At 41.1% G+C, this 19,673-nt stretch overlaps 1 protein-coding gene across 1 annotated transcript in view; it reads right to left on the bottom strand.

Annotated features, from left to right (window-relative positions):
- LOC145396951 (uncharacterized) overlaps nt 1-19,673 on the bottom strand; it is a 119,200-nt gene that overhangs the window by 12,640 nt on the left and 86,887 nt on the right. The window contains exons 11-13 of the mRNA XM_080270185.1: nt 5,220-5,437; nt 3,533-3,713; nt 2,843-2,942 (exon numbers count right to left, since the gene is read on the bottom strand). Of these exons, the coding sequence (XP_080126311.1) occupies nt 2,843-2,942; nt 3,533-3,713; nt 5,220-5,437 (499 nt within the window). The remainder of the gene's footprint in view (nt 1-2,842; nt 2,943-3,532; nt 3,714-5,219; nt 5,438-19,673) is intronic.

Below are 19,673 nucleotides of genomic sequence, written 5' to 3'. Positions count from 1 at the left end.
TTATTCTTGATACTTTTATTAACACCGAATAAATAATAACAATAATTCTCTATATAGCTGTATATGGCAGTCCCATCTGTGTCCTGATTGGCTAGCTAATATGACGTCACTAGCTCCGCCCCCTTATCACACGTCACTTGGCGGGAAGGCGGTTTGTTTGTGTTTACAGTCTATATTTGTAGCAATGATGCGTTGTCGCTACATGCAAAGTTAATTTGAGAAAGAGAAGGAAGTTTGTATCTTTTCATGTATTTCCGCGAAGCTAACACAAGATATTATGAAAGTGGCTATAGATGCCTGCAAAAGAAAAGATGTATTGCACGTCAAGCAAGATCATGGCATTTCATTTGCTCTACACATTCCCCCCCCCCCCCAAGTGTTTTAACTTTCGCCTGTCATATGACAATGTCAAGCTCTCTTTAAAGCAAAGTTTGTGTCCTGGTGTAAATCTACCAAGACCAGGAAACAATATTCTCAGTTCTGTTTCGTATGAAGACCACATGCAGCAAGTTTTTTATCAATCCCGAGTTTTTGCTTTCAGAACATTAGATTTTTATTGGAAATAAAAGATTTAAGCTTTCAGTACCTATTCAGTTATCCATTGACACAATGATAATATTTCTGTCAGTTTCAGCATTACTTGATAGTTCTCTAAATTTTGTTGTCTTAGTTGTGGATGTGGAGTATTTTCATCAGACTAGACTATGGTTTTAAATGCACAGAATGGACTACTGAATATACAGGTTGTCTAGCAAGTTTTGTCATTAATGTTTTGTATGAAATCGATTATGTACTTTATATATGGAATATTGCATTAGTTTTCCAATATACAGTATTTAAGTTTTCTTTGTTTACATGGTAAAGACAGTTTTCCATGAATAATAATGCCGAACCATTGTGTATAACTATTGCAAGAAACATGTTGATGGAACTTTTTTTTTTTTTTTTTTTTGCTTAGAATGTCTTGAAAAATCATCATCAGAAGTTAATGACAAAACTCCCTGGATACCCTGCATAGTAACACGGATTTGCTATTGTGTAGTTAACATCATTTGGTTTTGTCGTTTAAATTCTTATATAATGAAGGTTCTTATCAGTAATGTCTTAGCTTATGCCATCCTTATCACAAAGTTTGACAAGATAAAGTCTTTCAGATTACGCTTCATAATTACAGTAAGGTATGATGGAGGGAGGATTAGTTAGGACTTTTTTTTTTCCCTAAGTATCAGATTTGTTTTGTTTCTAAGCTTATCAGGTTACTGCAGGTTCCTAAACTGGGTATGGTCTTTGCTAAAGCCCTGGTCACACACAAGCAACTCAAGGTATGACTACCGCGCGAGTCACGGTCGTAACGCATTTTTTCACTGACCATCCCTTGATTCGCTGGAAAAGCCCAGACTCTTTGGGGCAGTCGTGAGCCACTGGGACGACTCGTCGAGCCTCACCTTTTTTAACACTTGCATTAAAAAATCGTGGCCTCCTCACGACTTGCGAAAAGTCATCTCAGAGTTGCGTCACAGTTGGGAGTGTCGTACGTCAGTCGTGAAGCAGTGTTAGCTCAATTTGATGAGTCGTGATGCGGTCGTTACGTGTTGTGATGCTGTTGCTGACAAAAAAAAAAAAAAACGTTACGACTGCGTGTCCCTCATCAACTGACTAGACACAGGAGAGATCCATGATGATGTGCTGGGTGTCATTGGTGATCCAGGTGTGATGCCCTGCCCCATGCTGGGTGTCACTGGTGGTCTAGGTGTGATGCCCCACCCCATGCTGGGTGTCATTGGTGGTCCAGGTGTGATGCCCCGCCCAACACTGGGTGTCATTGGTGGTCCAGGTGAATTGCCCTGCCCCACACTGGGTGTCATTGGTGGTCCAGGTGTGATGCCCCACCCAACACTGGGTGTCATTGGTGGTCCAGGTGTGATGCCCCACCCAACACTGGGTGTCATTGGTGGTCCAGGTGTGATGCCCCACCCAACACTGGGTGTCATTGGTGGTCCAGGTGTGATGCCCCGCCCCATGGGTCGGTCGTGGGGGGGTGTCGTGGGGGGTCAGGATGCATTCCCCAAACGCATCACGCGGCCGTCTTGCGTTCGTGGGCGGTCGTGTCACGGTCGTGGCTGACAAAGTTTCATTTAATTTCAAATTTGAAAACTCATAGCTCCATCACTTCATGGTCGCCTCGTGATCTTGTTGCGTTCTTGAGACGTCACGACAGGTCATGAGGCAGTGGTGACGCTGTCATTAGGCAGTCATGAGCAGAGCAGATTCGGAGCCCGTCAGGAGGCGTGGGAGCCAACTAAGGCACGACCTTGAGTCGTGCAGCAGTCAGACCTTGAGTTGCTTGTCTGTGACCAGGGCTTAATATAGCTGTAGTATCAGTTTTATGCCAGGAAGCTAACATTCATTTTTATCTCTGTGCGTGTACGGATAGGCTGTGGCAAGGGGGCGTGGCCAGGGCGGGCCTGAGTAAAAGTTACCAACTAGGTAATTTCCTTGAGCCTCACATGCACACATCTCTCTCTATTCACACCCTGAGTAGTGGAAACAAATACCTGTACAGCAATGGCTCATCATCCTTTCTACTGCATTTCTTCGTTATTAGTATCATTTTCCAGTGTTCACCTATTGTTTGCACCTCAGTATTCAAGACTGTGAAATGGCAATTTTAGGCCAGGCTAAAATAAAATGAGTATACCCTACACCAACTAACCATCTTTGTACATCTTATTCTAGAGATCATATATATTTTTTTACACCTCAGCATTCAAGATAGAGAGATGGTAGTTTTAGGCCAGTTCGATTACACAGTATTCCCTGCACAGTCCAACCAACCACTTACCTTTTGCTAAGTGCTGGAACAAGAGGACTGTCCTTCTGGCCTGCTATGGACAGCATCACGGGCAGGAACCGCTCCCTTGACGTGTAGAAGTCGCATCTCCCTAGAGAACGATGACATTATTATTACTCTGTTCACTCTAACTTGGCCCAGATTTTCGTCCGTTTGCTGCACATTTCACGTAACTTAATGGCAGAGAAAGATAATACCAGTACTCTACATTCTTTGCATATCATTTGTTTGATCAGCATCATATTAAACTGCTAATCTGTTGTTATAATTCTGCATTCATGATAGAAAGATGGCAAATTTAGGGCAAGTTAGAGAAACAATAATTCTTTTCATCTGAACTTGGCCCAAAGTTTCTTTCTGTAACTCATTTCACGCAGCTCACTGGCAGAAAAAGACAGTGCTGCGGCTTGCGTTTTAGTGTTAATTTGTTAACGTTTAAGATGGAGATATGACAATTTTGAGCCAAATTAGGGTAAATGGGTTATACGATCTCATACTCCACAAAGACTTATTTTCCATACCAGTAAATCCTCCCTCCCCCCTACACACACACACACACACACACACACTCATCTGATGATACTGATTAGAAGTTGATTGAGGTCCATTACTATTTCTAAGTACAAATATCTCTCTCTCTCTCTCTCTCTCTCTCTCTCTCTCTCTCTCTCTCTCTCTCACCTGTAATGGAGAAGTCTTGTGCAATCATCGTAAGCAGCATCAAATCGAGATCCACAAGAACATGGTGTCCGCGTCGAACCATTGTGCTGATCACGTTGAAGAATTCCACTATTGTGTGATATCTGACCCTCCCAGCCTCCTCTGCCTCCCTCACCTCTCGATATATCCCGGATTCCCTTGACTGGGTGAGGCACGAAGGAGAGTTCATCATCATCATCATCATCTGAATTCTACTCAAGCAAAAGATGAAGGATTTCTGAACAATGAAAAAACAGTGTAAGAAAGATCTGAGGTCAAAGCTGTTCAGTTGTAGTAGTGCATAATAAAGGTGTGTTCTGCCAGGTCACACTGGCGGGGTAATAACACCAGATACCAGACGCGCAAGCAGGTATTTTTTTGCACTTTTTTCCAAAGCAAAATTTTGCCTCGCGTTTCGAAACGCAAAAATGACACTATGTTGATTTTCTTAAAGTTCCTAGATAATTTAATTAAGATTAAATGCCACTTTTGTACCATCCTACTTTATAGTTGTTCTTGCATAACCTCAGTCTGTCTAGCCGAACAGACCCATTAACATCTGGCAACCAATCATCCCTGCAGGGCCGACCTGTGCTGTACACCGATATTCCCTTACGACAGACAGCACCTCGCCACAATGAGGCATAGGTAAGAGACAGAGGTTTGGTTCCTGGATGGATGCTGCATTTGCATCTCTCCATTCTGTTAACGAGGGCATCAAATTAGGCTCAAAATCATCCCAAAACATGATTATATGCTTACCACCTAACACTGTCAGTTATTTCCTGGGTTACAGGAAACATTAGGCTTAACCCTCAGTGCAGAATTGCCTGAGGTAGAAAGAAGATTGGTAAAAAGTGGCAGGAAAGACGGGAGAAACAATAAGGGAAGACGGTAGAAAGAGAAAGGGGATCATACAGATGAAGGAAGGAGCAGGCAGCACTGCATCAAGTGAGTGGATGATGATCACCACCACCTCCTACAGGACCACTGAGCAGTTACATTAGGTCAAGGTAGCTGGCAACGTATCAGTTTCTGCCTCTAGACACTGCGGTCAACAGTTCCCGTATATAATTATTAGATGATTCATAAAATGGTAAAAACCTGAAATATATTTAACGAAACTGCAGAAGGACCCTCAAAAATAATTATCAGTGTAGAGAACAATGCTCGAAAGACTTAAGGAGTCCAGGGCATGAAATAATATTATCAGCATAGGGGACAATTTTTTTTTTTTTTTTTTTTTTTAATGTGTCCGACTCTGGGCAAAGGCTTCGGGGCCTATATCTTGGGGGCAGTAGCCTATCCCAAGGCCCAGTAGCCCTCCTACACCTCCACATATCACCACTTTGGCGCTAACACCCACCGTCCATATTGAATACATGCTAGGGCTGTCTCATACAAGACTGGTGTATTGGTATTAGCGGGAATATTTTTACGACATGTCGGCGGGTCATCTGGTAGATCAGGAGAGTGTGCCTTTTTATGAAATTCAAATCCTTAAACTGTCCCCTGCCCCAGCCAGGATTCGAACCTGGGTCCATCAGGACTGCAAGCCGTCTCTCTACCGATTCAGCCACCGCCTCTTTAACAAGAACCTACTGTAGGTCACATTTGTTTGAGTGAAGATATAACGTTACAGAAAACTGAGACAAGGTTGCAAGCTCACCCTGTAGTACTGTTCAATAGGGGTGTTGGTTTGCCAGACTATAATGACGTGAGGGTCGTCCAGCACGTGTCTGAGGCTCTGATACGGTTGCTGGATGTGCCGCACTGCCAACACCGACATCAAGTTCCCAGCGTAGCTCCTTACTAACACCACAGCTGCCAACATCCACTCAGCCAGTCCTATTCGTCTCCACCACCGCCAGCCACTTAGCCAGATGTCTGAATATACACATATCATCACCTTCATTATCATCACAGCAATAATAATCATCACCATCATTATCAGCAGAGTAATAATAATCATCATTATTATAATGAGAGAGGGCAATGTTTGGAAACTCCCTGTACTGTTGTTTACAGATGATACTGTATTTTTTAGAGACGACGAAGGGGAACTGCAAGGTTTGGTGAATGAGTCTGGAAGTGTGTGTAAGGAACAGAATCTAATGGTGAATTCAGGGAAGTGTAAAGTTATTGTCTTTGGGAGAAATGAAGTTTGGATGTACAGCTGGCCACACTCCCGCGAGGTCCACCCAGCGTTGTCAACGCTGGCCGAGAAACTAACCTCGAAACACTAGTAGTAAGCTCCGCTCGAAGCATTCACTGGTGGGAGAGAGTGAGACGGAGGGGGGGGGGGTTGAGGGAGGAAGGGGGGGTTTGAGGGAGAAAGGGGGCTTTGAGGAGGGTGGGGGGGATACCTATACACGAGAGGTGAGGGATGACGTAGGAGGCAATTGAGTGGAAGCTTTAATAAGATACGGAAATATTCTTGGTAACCAATTATTTATATTTTGATACCTTTATTGTCAAGGTTTAGACCCTGTGAAATAGTGACACAATAACTGCTTGGAAATCATGAACCAGAACGCTGTTATTAAATATAGCAATTGTGAAACCTTAATATTGCATGTTGCAACTGCTGACACCACTAGCACACACCTCCATATCCTCCTTATCTAGCGTTACCTAACAGTCTATAAAAGTGGGCTCGCATTATCCCTCACGTGATAGCAGAAGTGCGATATTCTAGATACTGTAAAGTAGCCTATTTCATTCAAGATAACCAGAAAGAACTTACTATAATTTCTAAAGCCCCTAAGTGACTGTATTGCATCCGAATGTGTTAATTAATATAGTCAGAGTGTAGATAATATTTTTTATTATTATAGTAATAATAGCATCAGATGAATATCCAAGTAACCCACCCGTGTCTGCCGTCACTTCCTGTAAAAGAACAATAACAAGTTACAATCTGCACATTTCCTAATGTAATTAGAAATTTTCTTTATCACACTTGCACATTTCCTGATGTAATTATAATTGTTCTTTATCACACTAAGTGCTTCCTGGTGTTCAGTTAAAATAACTTTCAGCATTAGGTAGCAACAAAAAAGGTATTAGAAATAATTACACACACCATGCCAATAAATTCGATAATCGTGAGAGAATGGGAACAATTACGTATAGATCTAAACATCAACCTTTTGAGTCACAAGCGTAAACCAAGAGGATTAAATTTGTCCTTACTAAAAATAATTATACCTAGAACCGAGTCCATCCTCCGTCCTTCTCGATGACCGCCTGCAAGCAATCAGGCATGGACATTACCAGACTCCTGGCAAGGTCTTGGTCCCCTCGCAGCAATTCCCACTGCGTCTTCGTATGGTCCATCAATCCGGCAGCAGTCCTCTCCCTCTCCGGCTCCCAGGTGTTCACGATAGAACCCCACAGATTTTCTATGGGGTTCATATCACACCCTTTGCTAGGCCAGTCCAGGACCTGTAAGTTCTGGTTATTGCCTAACCATTGCTGAACCACTCTTGCCATGTGGACAGGACACCGGTCGTGAACGAAAATCAGAGGGCCGGGAGGGAAAGGAAAATTCCTCTCTCTCTGAGGGATGGGAGGAAACTATTTTGTAAGACATCTACATATTTGTGAGCAGTGAAGCGGCCGTCGCTCTGGAAGATGTCACCCAGACCATGTAGAGTCATGTAGCCCCACACATTTACCGTGACTCTTCCACTTCGTGCCTCCTCATAAATATGTCTGCGGTCAAATCTGCGTGATACACGCAACACCAAAATTAAATGCTACCGAAGTTTATCAACTGGGCAAAGTTTACCATCTGGTAATTATTAATCCCCTTTCCCAAAACTAATAGATACTCAGAGATTATATAACTTTTTCCAATTCTTAGGAGTTTCAATATCATCCCAGTGATAATATCCAAATTTATACCAGGTTGTTAACCAATAAATTCACACAAGATATGGCAAATATACGATATATCGGTAGATTAGTATTATACGAGTTATCTGTACTCAATTGGAAAGCTTAATGAACTTTATGGGTAAAACAGTCTACAATCATTGACAGTTTTATGAAGGATGACCCATACAATATTCTTATGCAGCAAGTCAAAGAGAACTTAAAAGTGTTAAAATAATAAATTAACTAAATATAATTCCTACCACAGTAGAAAACCCATTATTGCTTTGCAAAACATAGGATTTTCTTCCAGCAGAGAAATCCCTATTAAAATGCTGTATGGCACCAAGTTTTGGTTCAGGTGTGTGCTGCTCAATATTGTGTCTTTGCACTTGCCAGTTCATGGATGCCGATGCTCATTAGTTGATAGCGAGGTTGACTATCTACATTTTAGTCGTGTGTCAATTAGTGGTTAACACCTGGGTTCCGTAATCTGAGTGTTGTGTAGTTTAATGTATTTCATAATTTAGATACCTGCTTATCAACGAACAATAAGGTAGCAGCATGACGAAGCAAGAGTAATTAAATTACTTTTTTTTCCACGGACTAGCTATTGTGACTGCGAGATGCTTGCATATGGCAAAAAAATGGGAACAAGTAATGCTGCAATATGTATAAAGTAGACTGTGCAAATGTGATTAACATTAGAACATTCTATTAAATATTGTAGTTACTTAAAAGTTCTAACCCTTAACTCGTAGAGTTCCTTCTCCATAAATGTATTTTGCCGTGGTTGCTGGAAGAGAACGACTTCTCATCTGTGGAGATGGTCCTCTCCCAGAACTCCATCCCCTTGTCTATAAACTGTCGAGCAAAGGCCAGCCTGGCAGCGCGGTGTGTGTCGGTGAGTTGCTCTTTCTTGGCCGGCACTCGGTGGTGGATGCCTGCCTGATGTAGCCTACGACGAACAGTTTCGGCTGACACTTCCAACGACAACTCTTCCCTGATCGCCTTGGCATTTGTAAACGGGTCATTTTCAGCTGCCTGAATGATCCTCTGGTCTTCCTCCTGACTAGTGACTCGCGACCGAGGTCTCCTCTCTCAGTACACCAATAAAATAGGCCATTAATTTTATGTATAAGTTAAGCAGCGGGAAGACCGCCCTAAGTCTGGAAGACCCTGTATAATGAGGAAGAGATATTCAAAGAAGAGGGGACAGCAGCTAGATGGAAACAAAGAGAGGTGGAACAGTTTAATTAAGAACTGAAAGGGTGTGGCTGGGGTCCGTAAGGGTGCAATAACCCATAAGTAATAGTACCCCCTACGGGGATTTTGATGTATAGACAATTCTACATATTATACACTTTCTTGTGATCTACAACAAAATGATCATGTGGACGATCAGCAGAGAAACAACAATCTTAATTTCCCACCAAAATGAATACTCAGATGTTTTTTTCTTTGCCAAAATATATGCTTTACACATTCGGAAATTTGCAGGCATAATTAATAAAGACCCTTAATCAAAATAGATTGTTACCAGCATACCCAGGTCATTCAAATTTCCAGTGTGATGCCAATGCTCGATCCACTTCTGGACGCAAGATCTTGAGCATCCCAATCGCTGTGCGATGCCCGTACTGCTTATATCCTCCTCGTGCAGAGCAATGATGCGGGCACGACGTGTAAGCTGGGTGTCGCGGTGGTTCATCACGATGAAGAGTGCAGTCCAGGAGTGATATGGTCTTAGTACCACTGACCGTCCACATCGGCTTCGGTACTCGAGGATTGGCTGTCTTCTCATGGCCACAGAATGTGATTGGCTCTCACTGACAGAACCAATGAACTCCTCACTGACTAACACCGCATTTAGGGTCGCCGCTACAACTTGTTTCCTTATTATTTTTTTTTTTACAATTTCAGTAATAATATTGAACGCTGTTAAACTTAAGGTAGTCGAAATATACTAGAAAGACAGGTTTCCTCGATTTCCTCAGAGAGAGAAATTGCCCCTATCCCTCCCGGCCCAGTGATGCTCGTTGATGACCAATGTCCAGTTTACATGGTCAGAGTAGTTCAACGTTGGTTAAGGCAATTACTGAAATTTACAGTTCCTGGTCTGGCATACCAAAGGCTGTGAGTATATCCAGTGAACCCTACATATCACTTTTAACTCGTAGGGTAGTCAGATTTTGCTATTCCAAAAATTGCTTAACAGGATAGAGTAACTACCACCTCCTGGGTATAGAAAACCTTGACATATTTGTGAAGTGAATGTTGGCTCCATTACATTATACCCCGGATATTGGTATTACAAGGGACGACTGCTCAAGGCATGAAAGACATTGTAGCACAAAGAATGCGAGAGAGAGAGAGAGAGAGAGAGAGAGAGAGAGAGAGAGAGAGAGAGAGAGAGAGAGAGAGAGGAAAAGCAAGCACGAGGAAAAAAAGAAGAGAAGAGGGACTGAATCTGAATCAAAAGGGCGTCATATCCCTTTAAGAAGAGCCCACATCGCTGCAGGCAGTGCCTATCCACTGAGCTTTAGTACTATTGATGTCTCTTTCAAACATGACTCAAAGAAACCCTAAGTCGTGTAGATGTTTTAGAAATATCTCGACACACTTGCATCTTCATTGATTTTATTATCTACAATGTCGATTAAATGAATTTTTGTATACTCACCTTGAAAAACCTTGCAGAACAAGGAAGAAAGCGATAGAGGTAGGAAAGGAGGAACAGCATACACTCGGGGAACAGGAAAAGAGGATTTTTGTAAAGCTGAAATTATTTGGTTCATGACCGATGAGGATCTAAAAATCTGTGTGTGTGTGTGTGTGTGTGTGTGTGTGTGTGTGTGTGTGTGTGTGTGTGTGTGTGTGTGTGTGTGTGTGTGTGTGTGTGTAGAGCTTTAATTTTTCTGATTGAAAATACAATGCACATTTGATTTATATATTTATTTATTTTTGCTATCTAAAGACAGAAGAAATACCAAAGGATTCGTGATGGATTATCAGGCATGACGTTTTCGTTATATTCAATGAAACAAGCTACTTAAGAGTATTCAGATTATCACAAGCCTGCTGTCACGTAAGGGATAATGCTAGCCCTGATATCCGACACTACGTTTATAAACTGTTAGGTAACGCTAGATACGGGGGATAATAGATGTGTGAGCTAGTGGTATCAATATTTGCCACACGCACTATGAAGGTATTCACACATGCTACATTTAATAACGAACATTATGGTTCATGATTCGTAAGCAGTTATTGTGTTAGTATTTCAAAGCATCTAGTGATTGATAATACAAACAGCATACAATACGAGTAAAGCAGTAATGTTACCTCGGTTGTCTTTGTGTTACATCTTTGTGTTACAACTAATAAGTTGATCTAACCTTTATTGATGTTAATATCAATTGACATGAATGTCAAAATACAAATGATTGGTAACGGGGTAAATTTTCGTACTTTTATTAAAGATTCCACTCGTCTCTCCCCTCCTCAGGTCATCTCTCACCTCTTGTGTAGTAGTCAGGCAACCTCCCTAGCCTCCTCAAACCCCCCATTCCCCCCTCAAACCTCCCTCCTTATTTCTCCCTCCCACCAGTGAATGCTTCGAACGGAGCTCACTACAAGTGTTTCGAGATTACCATCTCGCCCAGCGTTGACAGTGCTGAGTGGATCTCGCGGGAGTGTGGCCAGCTGTACATTGCTGTTGGATGATAAGGAAATGGAAAATGTAAGTGCATTTAAGTAGCTGGGTAGTGTGATGAGTTAGGGTGGAAGTTTGGAAGGTGCAATACTTGAAAGGGTACAACATGGAAGAAACGTTGCTGTTTTTTTTAAAGCAATGATAACAGGGAAGTGAACATAGAAGTAAAAAAGTCGCTGCGTGACAGTATTGCGATACCAACTCTATCGTATTAAAGTGAAGCTTGGACCTTATTGGAAGGACACAAGTCAAGAGTGAGAGCAGTGGAAATGAGTTATTTGAGAGGAGCATTTGGAGTTACATTGAGAGACAGACTGACAAATAAGAAAGTGAAGGAGCGTTGTGGTGTGGAAAAGGATGTGATAGAAATCGTTAGGAGAAATACATTGAGGTAGTTTGGCTATGTGGAGAGGATGTAGAGCGAGAGACTGACGAGGAGAGTGTATGTGAGTGAGGTGGAGGGGGTGCGAGGGAGAGGGAGGCTAAGGATGAGATGGAGGGATGGAGTGGAGATGTATATGAAAGAGGGAGGTGTGAACTGGGAACAGGGCAGTGAAATGGGAAGGGACAGGGCGACATGAAGGCGATTTGTTTATGGCCACACTTTACGGGATTAAGGCGATGGCAGTAGATAGATGGATGGATCATTACCATCATCATCACAGTAATAATTATCTTCATCACCATCTTTACCACCACGGCAATAATCATCATAATTATCTTAACCCTATGATGTCAGCATGAGGAAATAATAAGTTTATACATATTTTTTCTTTAATAACCTTAGGTTTACGGTGTTAATAACATATGTTAGATAATAAAAACCTCCATTTCCTTTTTTTTGCTTAATGGCCATCACCCAGCATGAGGGACATTAGGCCAAACATTTCAGTCACACGATAATAAAACAACTCATTCCCACACCACATGAGACAGCTGCTCTAAGGGGCCAAGCGTGAAGGGAGCATATCATAGAATGCTCTCAGATCGGCTAGATGCACCTCCTCCGTCCTGACGAACAACACTGGTCGGATCGCCTCACCCTGGTTGGCAGCTCAGAGCAGATTGTAGAGGTTGAAGTAGAGGGTAGCTCCGAGCTGGTACGACCGCGTGTGTGTGTTGAGGGTCAGAAAGTGTCAGTAGGAGGATACGTCTAGCAGATCCTTGTGGTCCATGATAGGAGGGCGAGATAGGGTGCCTTCCACTGCCGAAGGAAGAGAGAACTCATTGACCTCTTCCTCAGCTGAGGAGCCAGCTGACACATCCTTGGCCCTGGAGGCAGTGTCGGAGGAGTCCTGTCTCTCCTCAGTCTCTGATGGTGGATGGTGTATCTTGGCCGTGGTCTGAGCCATGTCCATTTCCGGAGCCGGGTCGGTGATTGGGGTGACAGTCTGCCTGTTAAGAGGGGCATCCAGCCGTAACCTTTTCGGCGGTGTTGTGCGGGGGGCAGCAGATCACACCTGCCAGGCCCGGTGCTCCCGTCAGCAAGGAACTGAATGTACATTGCTGGCAAAGCATTCGGGGATGACAAGGCAGGGCAGCCCGTTCTCCTGAAACATGGGCAGGAGAACACGCAAAGCCCCCTTGCCATTCCCACCAAAAGCCTTCGCCGTTGCGATGCACATCACAATTATTGTATTAGTCTTCCCATCACTCCCAGGATCCCAAGGCCAGTGCCCCCGGGCCATGGGACGTTGCCGTGCTAATGTTGCCACCTGATATGTACAGTCAGCAAGAGTTCCACCTGGACCACCTAGTCGCATGATATGGCTAACGTGGCAACGGTGCGCGTGTGTGTGTTCGTGTGTACATGCCCGAGAATATTTCGAATCGCCAAGTTTCATCCTCTGTGCCGTATTATATTATTATGTAGTCATTGTATTATCTTGTGATATTGCCTAATTAATATTGTGTGATTGGGATAATGAGCTGTGCACTATGCTATTTGTAAAGTCTGATTAATATAAAATAATTCTTCTCTTATCTTGTAGCGTGAACCATCATACAGGTTGAGTTGTAGTTCAGAAACAGTGAGCAAGGTCACCCACAAAGGCGCGATGTAAGGAGAAGGGGATAGTATGGGAGTAAGCGGGAGCTTGGCAGGTGAAGGGAAAGAGGATAAAGTGAGGTCACGTCGTTTACTCCAACAGTTGTACATTCTTTGCCATTACAGTATATTTATTAAGGTGTCATTGATATCCTGTATCCTAAATAATAATATAACTGTTTTTTATTATTCATTATTATAGACAACTGATTACACACTTTAAATTACGCAAAACATTCAATATCCCATCTCTCGTTAATGGACAACATGCAGCCTGCTCCACCATCTCGATTCTGTCTGTCTGTCTGTCTGTCTGTCTGTCTGTCTCTGTCTGTCTGTCTGTCTGTCTGTGTCTGTCTGTCTGTCTGTCTGTCTGTCTGTCTCTCTCTCTCTCTCTCTCTCTCTCTCTCACGATACCCCGTCTCTAGTTAATGGACAACATGCAGCCTGCTCCACCATCTCGATTCTGTCTGTCTGTCTGTCTGTCTGTCTGTCTGTCTGTCTGTCTCTCTCTCTCTCTCTCTCTCTCTCTCTCTCTCTCTCTCTCTCTTTCTCTCCCCCTCTCTCTTTCTCTCTCTCTCTCCCCCTCTCTCTTTCTCTCTCTCTCTCTTCAGTTAGTCAGCTGCCTATCAGTAAACACACACATTATCAGTCTGTGCTAATGAGCAATGACGTTGCATATAATATGTTTACCTGCAATTTAATACTGTATCAAAATATAAATGCAATTCATTATCAGCTCACCTTACGAATTAAGTTAGCCAATAAACAATACTTATATGCATAGCCTACATATCAGTAATAGTCATGGGGTAGCCATACTCACAATGATGTTTTTGTAAATGTTTTAGGTAATCATGTGTTCAGTGGCGGATACCAGTAAGAGGGGAAGTGGCCACTGAAACCCCCAATCCCGATAGCCAATCTGGTGCGTTATAGTGTCACTGTAGAGGCTCCTGTTCCACCAACTGTGTTAATTGCTATAATTAATACACTGATGGACAGCCATTTCTTTTGAAAAATACAAACTGCTTACTATGAACTCTCAAAATATATTATGGAGCATATTGTGGGAGCGTTGCAGCTCTTACGCACCAGTCCTAGTCCTGGTTCGTTTGTTTCAGTATTGCCAGCCTGACAGTGTGGTGTTGATGACCATGATATTAATGTTACAACTTACTATGCTTATTTTCATTTGGAACAAGAGAAGTCATAAAACGATTTCATTCAGTATATAGAATGTCAAATACAGTGTGTGTGTGTGTGTGTGTGTGTGTGTGTGTGTGTGTGTGTGTGTGTGTTATGAGTCCATATTATAATTACAAATCATAATAGATAGATAGATAAATAGATAGATAGACAGCTCTATGCGAGCCTGGGAATGGGAAATGATCTTGCAAGTTACACTGAGGAAAAGCTAACGACAGATTACGAAGTAGCCAGTAAGGAGATGATGCAGTTAGTTGTCAGCAATTCGCCAGGTGAACAAAGCCTTGTTGACCATACACACACATACACACATACTCACACACAGGCTTCTAGAACTTTCCAATCACAGGGAACACACGTGATACGACTCCTGTTTCACCAGAATTTAGGAAAGAGAGCTCAGAAGGAAGCTAGCCATAGAACAGACAGGTCGCAGGGAGAAGGGCTTAGCAACTTGAGAGAGAGATAGAGAGAGCGAGACAGGGAGATAGCTCCCGGGACTCTACTTTATACTTCGCTCTGTGTGAGAGACTTGTTAATATTTCCAAGACAAATAAAAATAGTTCCATACTATGCTTTACCTCTCCTTGTCATTGAATGACAAATGGGAAAGAAGATTATCTACTTACAAAGCTACTCAAGTATAACAACCGCTTGTCCACAAGTCTAATATATATATATATATAACTTCTCTACAAGTAACTACAGTCTTTTATGACATTTGGTGGCAGCGAAAAGAACGCACCTCGTCTTCGAATCAACAGTGAATTTCTACAAAGGCAGGCGACACTCTACAAGATTAACTTCAGTTCTACAGTGAACGAACTACAACCATCTACAATCAACTACAAGTAACAACTCTACGAGTCATCTGTATAATCTTCTACACGCACCTACAAGTAGCGGCAGTCTTCATCCCACAACGAGTAAATCACAAGAGAAAAGGACCGAGAAAACATCGACAAAGAAAAACGGAACAAACAAACGAAGAGTGAGACACGACTCATAACTCATAACCACCAGACCTCACCCTCCTCTCTCTCTGCTACATCCATCCAACCTCTACCGCTCACGCAGGAGTGAAGAGGTCAAGACGACGAAGGAAATACCAAGTCCATATTCACAACTCATCTTACTCGTCTTCACTCAAGTTACTCATCGCTACTCATTCACTCACCACAGCTACCAGTGTGAGAAGTCGACGTCATCATGCGTGCTTGCTGAAAAGACGCCACGTCGGTCAACACACCACCTGCACCACCACTCACACCATTTCCACCACGGTAAAAATTAGTGAGTTACATAGTTACTTCATTTATACAATACACAGTGATAGACAATAAGCTTCTGCACAAATATATAAAACGTGCTGTATAGTTACAGCTTAAATACACATACTTACTTCAGTTATCTGCATAACTCAAACACTAAATAATCACCAACAATAAATATTCTACACTGTATATATTCATTCATTTATTATAACATTTATATACTACCAACGAGTGTTACCATTTATACCTACATAAAATACGTGTTGCATACATACAGCTATACATTATTACATCTACAAAGTAATAAAGAAAATATACCATCACAGTTACTCAGTGAGCGATTAAAAGAACTGTATTAAACATTTATTAATTAAAGCTACCTAGTGGAAACATATAAATTAAGTTACAAGGTAAACTAGAGAAAAAAAAATGGCCAACACAAATGACGTTAGCAAGAGTGAACATCTTCAACACAGTCGTGAAGACAATGATTTCCACACAGTGCTGACACACATATTACCCATGATAGGTACAAGTGAACAACAAGTCAGTGTATATTGTTAATACTGTATATAGTGTACATACTTTTTATATAAAATAACAAAATATGGGAATATATAATATCATTTTCAGTAATATCTGTGCAATATAAACTAAACTTTAAAAGAGTATCCCAAGGAAATTAGCCAGTAATTATGCAACCATGAACAACATAGAAAAAGCGTACACAAGCGAAGAAAAACAAACTATAGAAAATCAGTACATACCAAAAAAAAAAAAAAAGAAAAAAAAAAAGAAAGAAAAAGTAAGAAAGAAAAAAGAGAGAAATAGAGTAAGATCACATAACAAACAAATGAAAATAAGTGCAAGTGTTACTACATATGCCAAAATACCACATAAACTACAAACGATATGTAACAATTATGTAACTCCATATTATAATTATGTAACGACAAACGATTGCATTATGTTACACTTGCTACAATTATGTAACTACAAACGATATGTAACAATTATGTAACTCCATATTATAATTATGTAACGACAAACGATTGCATTATGTTACACTTATTACAATTATGTAACTACAAACGATATGTAACAATTATGTAACGACAAACGATTGCATTATGTTACACTTGCTACAGTTATGTAACTACAAACAATATGTACCATTTATGTAACAGTTGCATTAACAAGATGTAACTTTATGTAACTTTAACTACAATTATGTAACTACAAACGATATGTAACAATTATGTAACGACAAACGATTGCATTATATTACACTTTGCCAATTATGTAACGGTTGCATTAACAAGATATAACTTTTATGTAACTTTAACTACAATTTTGTAACTACAAACAATATGTACCATTTATGTAACAGTTGCATTAACAAGATGTAACTTTTATATAACTTTAACTACAATTATAAGGCCAAGACACTTATGTAACAGTTGCATTAACAAAATGTAACTACAATTATAAGGCCAACACAATTATGCATTACCACAATATTTTGTAACAATTCATAAAATGTTACAATTATGTATTACCACAATGCTTCTACAATGTTATAAGTCATAAAACTATACCACAATTCTGTATTACCAGTATCATCATACAAGTTAGGTGAAATATTAGACATTACTAAAGTGATAACTCAATATGTAATGTATAACCTAGCAGTATTACCATTGCACAATTATATGCGTATGTCTGTTATACATACACGTCTCACAAAATGTATACAACTTGTTTAAAATGTAATATTACTGAATAATCACTTTTTACTATAAATATTATATGTATACAATATTATAATCAATATTATGTACTAACAGATTAGCATGTGTCAATGATTATTGCTGTCGGAGGTCCTTCAGCTGCGTGGACCGAGCATATGTTACGACTCCATATTATAATTACAAATCATAATAGATAGATAAATAGATAGATAGACAGCTCTATGTGAGCCTGGGAATGGGAAATGATCTTGCAAGTTACACTGAGGAAAAGCTGACGACAGATTACGAAGTAGCCAGTAAGGAGATGATGCAGTTAGTTGTCAGCAATTCGCCAGGTGAACAAAGCCTTGTTGACCTTACACACACATACACACATACCCACACACAGGCTTCTAGAACTTTCCAATCACAGGGAACACACGTGATACGACTCCTGTTTCACCAGAATTTAGGAAAGAGAGCTCAGAAGGAAGCTAGCCATAGAACAGACAGGTCGTAGGGAGAAGGGCTTAGCAACTTGAGAGACAGACAGAGCGAGCGAGACAGGGAGATAGCTCCCAGGACTCTACTTTATGCTTCGCTCTGTGTGAGAGACTTGTTAATATTTCCAAGACAGATAAAAATAGTTCCATACTATTCTTTACCTCTCCTTGTCATTGAATGACAAATGGGAAAGAAGATTATCTACTTACAAAGCTACTCAAGTATAGCAACCGCTCGTCCACAAGTCTAATATATGTATATAACTTCTCTACAAGTAACTACAAAGTCTTTTATGACATGTGTGTGTGTGTGTGTGTGTGTGTGTGTGTGTGTGCCAGTGGGTGTGGGACAATACGTGTGGTTGGGGTGGGGGAGTGTAGTAAGTATTTGATGTGGGTGTGTCATAATGGTAATATGGATGTGTTCATCCGTGGCTAGGGACGTGCACGACTGATAAACGTAATCTGTGACTTTCACACTCGATGGCAAACACACCTCAGCAGTAATTAGGTTCTATTTATAAGTTTGTAACATATTACATGATTATATTATATATGATTATGTTTTCGAGGTGGATCCTGAAACATCGTATAAAGACAGACACTGAAGTATTAGAAAAATGCATTATGAGTGACATAATATATGAATAACAATATTTCTGGAAGAAATATTACCGTATTATAACATCCATTTAACAAATAACGTTGTAGGTGCAGCGTTTCTTAGCTTATCGAAATTCCTTTGATTAGTATATTACGATATGCTATAGCTTTGAGTTCAGTAATACATATGTTATATAATGTATAATAAGTGATGTCATGGTGGCTCACCCAGTGGATGTTTGTTTCAAGTTACATCGAACACACAGCAAGTGCAATTGTTAGTTGTTTACCAGTAGGCTTATTTGTTATTGATCACACACTGACCACTTATTTCTTAGCAGTTTTATTAAATCTTTAGCACGATTGGGAAGCAGCACCTTAGCCATGTCAGCAGATAGCAAGATGTCGGGCGAGTTGGTGAGATGTCTAGAGTTGTCATTGTGCTAGTCGAGGAAGCATCATATTTTAATGGAAAAAAACGTGCCATTGTAACTGGAAAGTTGCGTTACGAAATGCACATGAACGTGCCTAATTTCTGTATAAGTGCCCCCAAATACAAATCATGTCAGTGAGCAAAATATATAATATAGTGTTGTTTCAGTTATATTCTCAGATAAGTTATATTAAGCTATTAAAATCTCTGATAGGTTGTTATATTGTTTGGAGTAATATTCATTATAATCAGAGGATAATCAAAACACACATAAGATTTGTAAGGAACCCATTTAGTAGTAGGAAGTCCACCCACCTTCCTTCTCGATCACCTCCTGCAGTCTGTTTGGCATACAGGTAGAGGCGACCTTTGTGTTGTAAGCATGGATGTGGGCCAGTAGTTCATCTGGTGTTCGTTGACTCTCAGGCTCCCAACGGTTAACCATAATTCCCTACATTTTCGATGGGGTTCATGTCCGCTCCCTTACCAGGCCAGTCATGCAGCTGCATGTCCTGTTGACCTCTAAACCATTCCGAGCCTTTTCTCGCCGTATAGATGGGGTAGCTGTCCTGAACAATAATTATATGGACGAGAGGAAACGGATAGTTCCGTTCCTGAACTGAGGGGAGGAAAAAATTTGCAAAATTTCAATGAATTTTTTAGCAGTGAACATCCCCTCTATGCTGGTGACGTCACCCATGCCGTGGATGCACACCCATCCCCAGACACT

The sequence above is a fragment of the Coenobita brevimanus genome, chromosome 40 (assembly GCF_032717465.1).
Source record: "Coenobita brevimanus isolate Jiangsu-jjx chromosome 40, ASM3271746v2, whole genome shotgun sequence".
NCBI classification, from domain to species: Eukaryota; Metazoa; Arthropoda; class Malacostraca; order Decapoda; family Coenobitidae; genus Coenobita; species Coenobita brevimanus.
The sequence above is the reverse complement of the archived record's forward strand: the minus strand, read 5'-3'. Positions and strand labels throughout refer to the sequence as shown.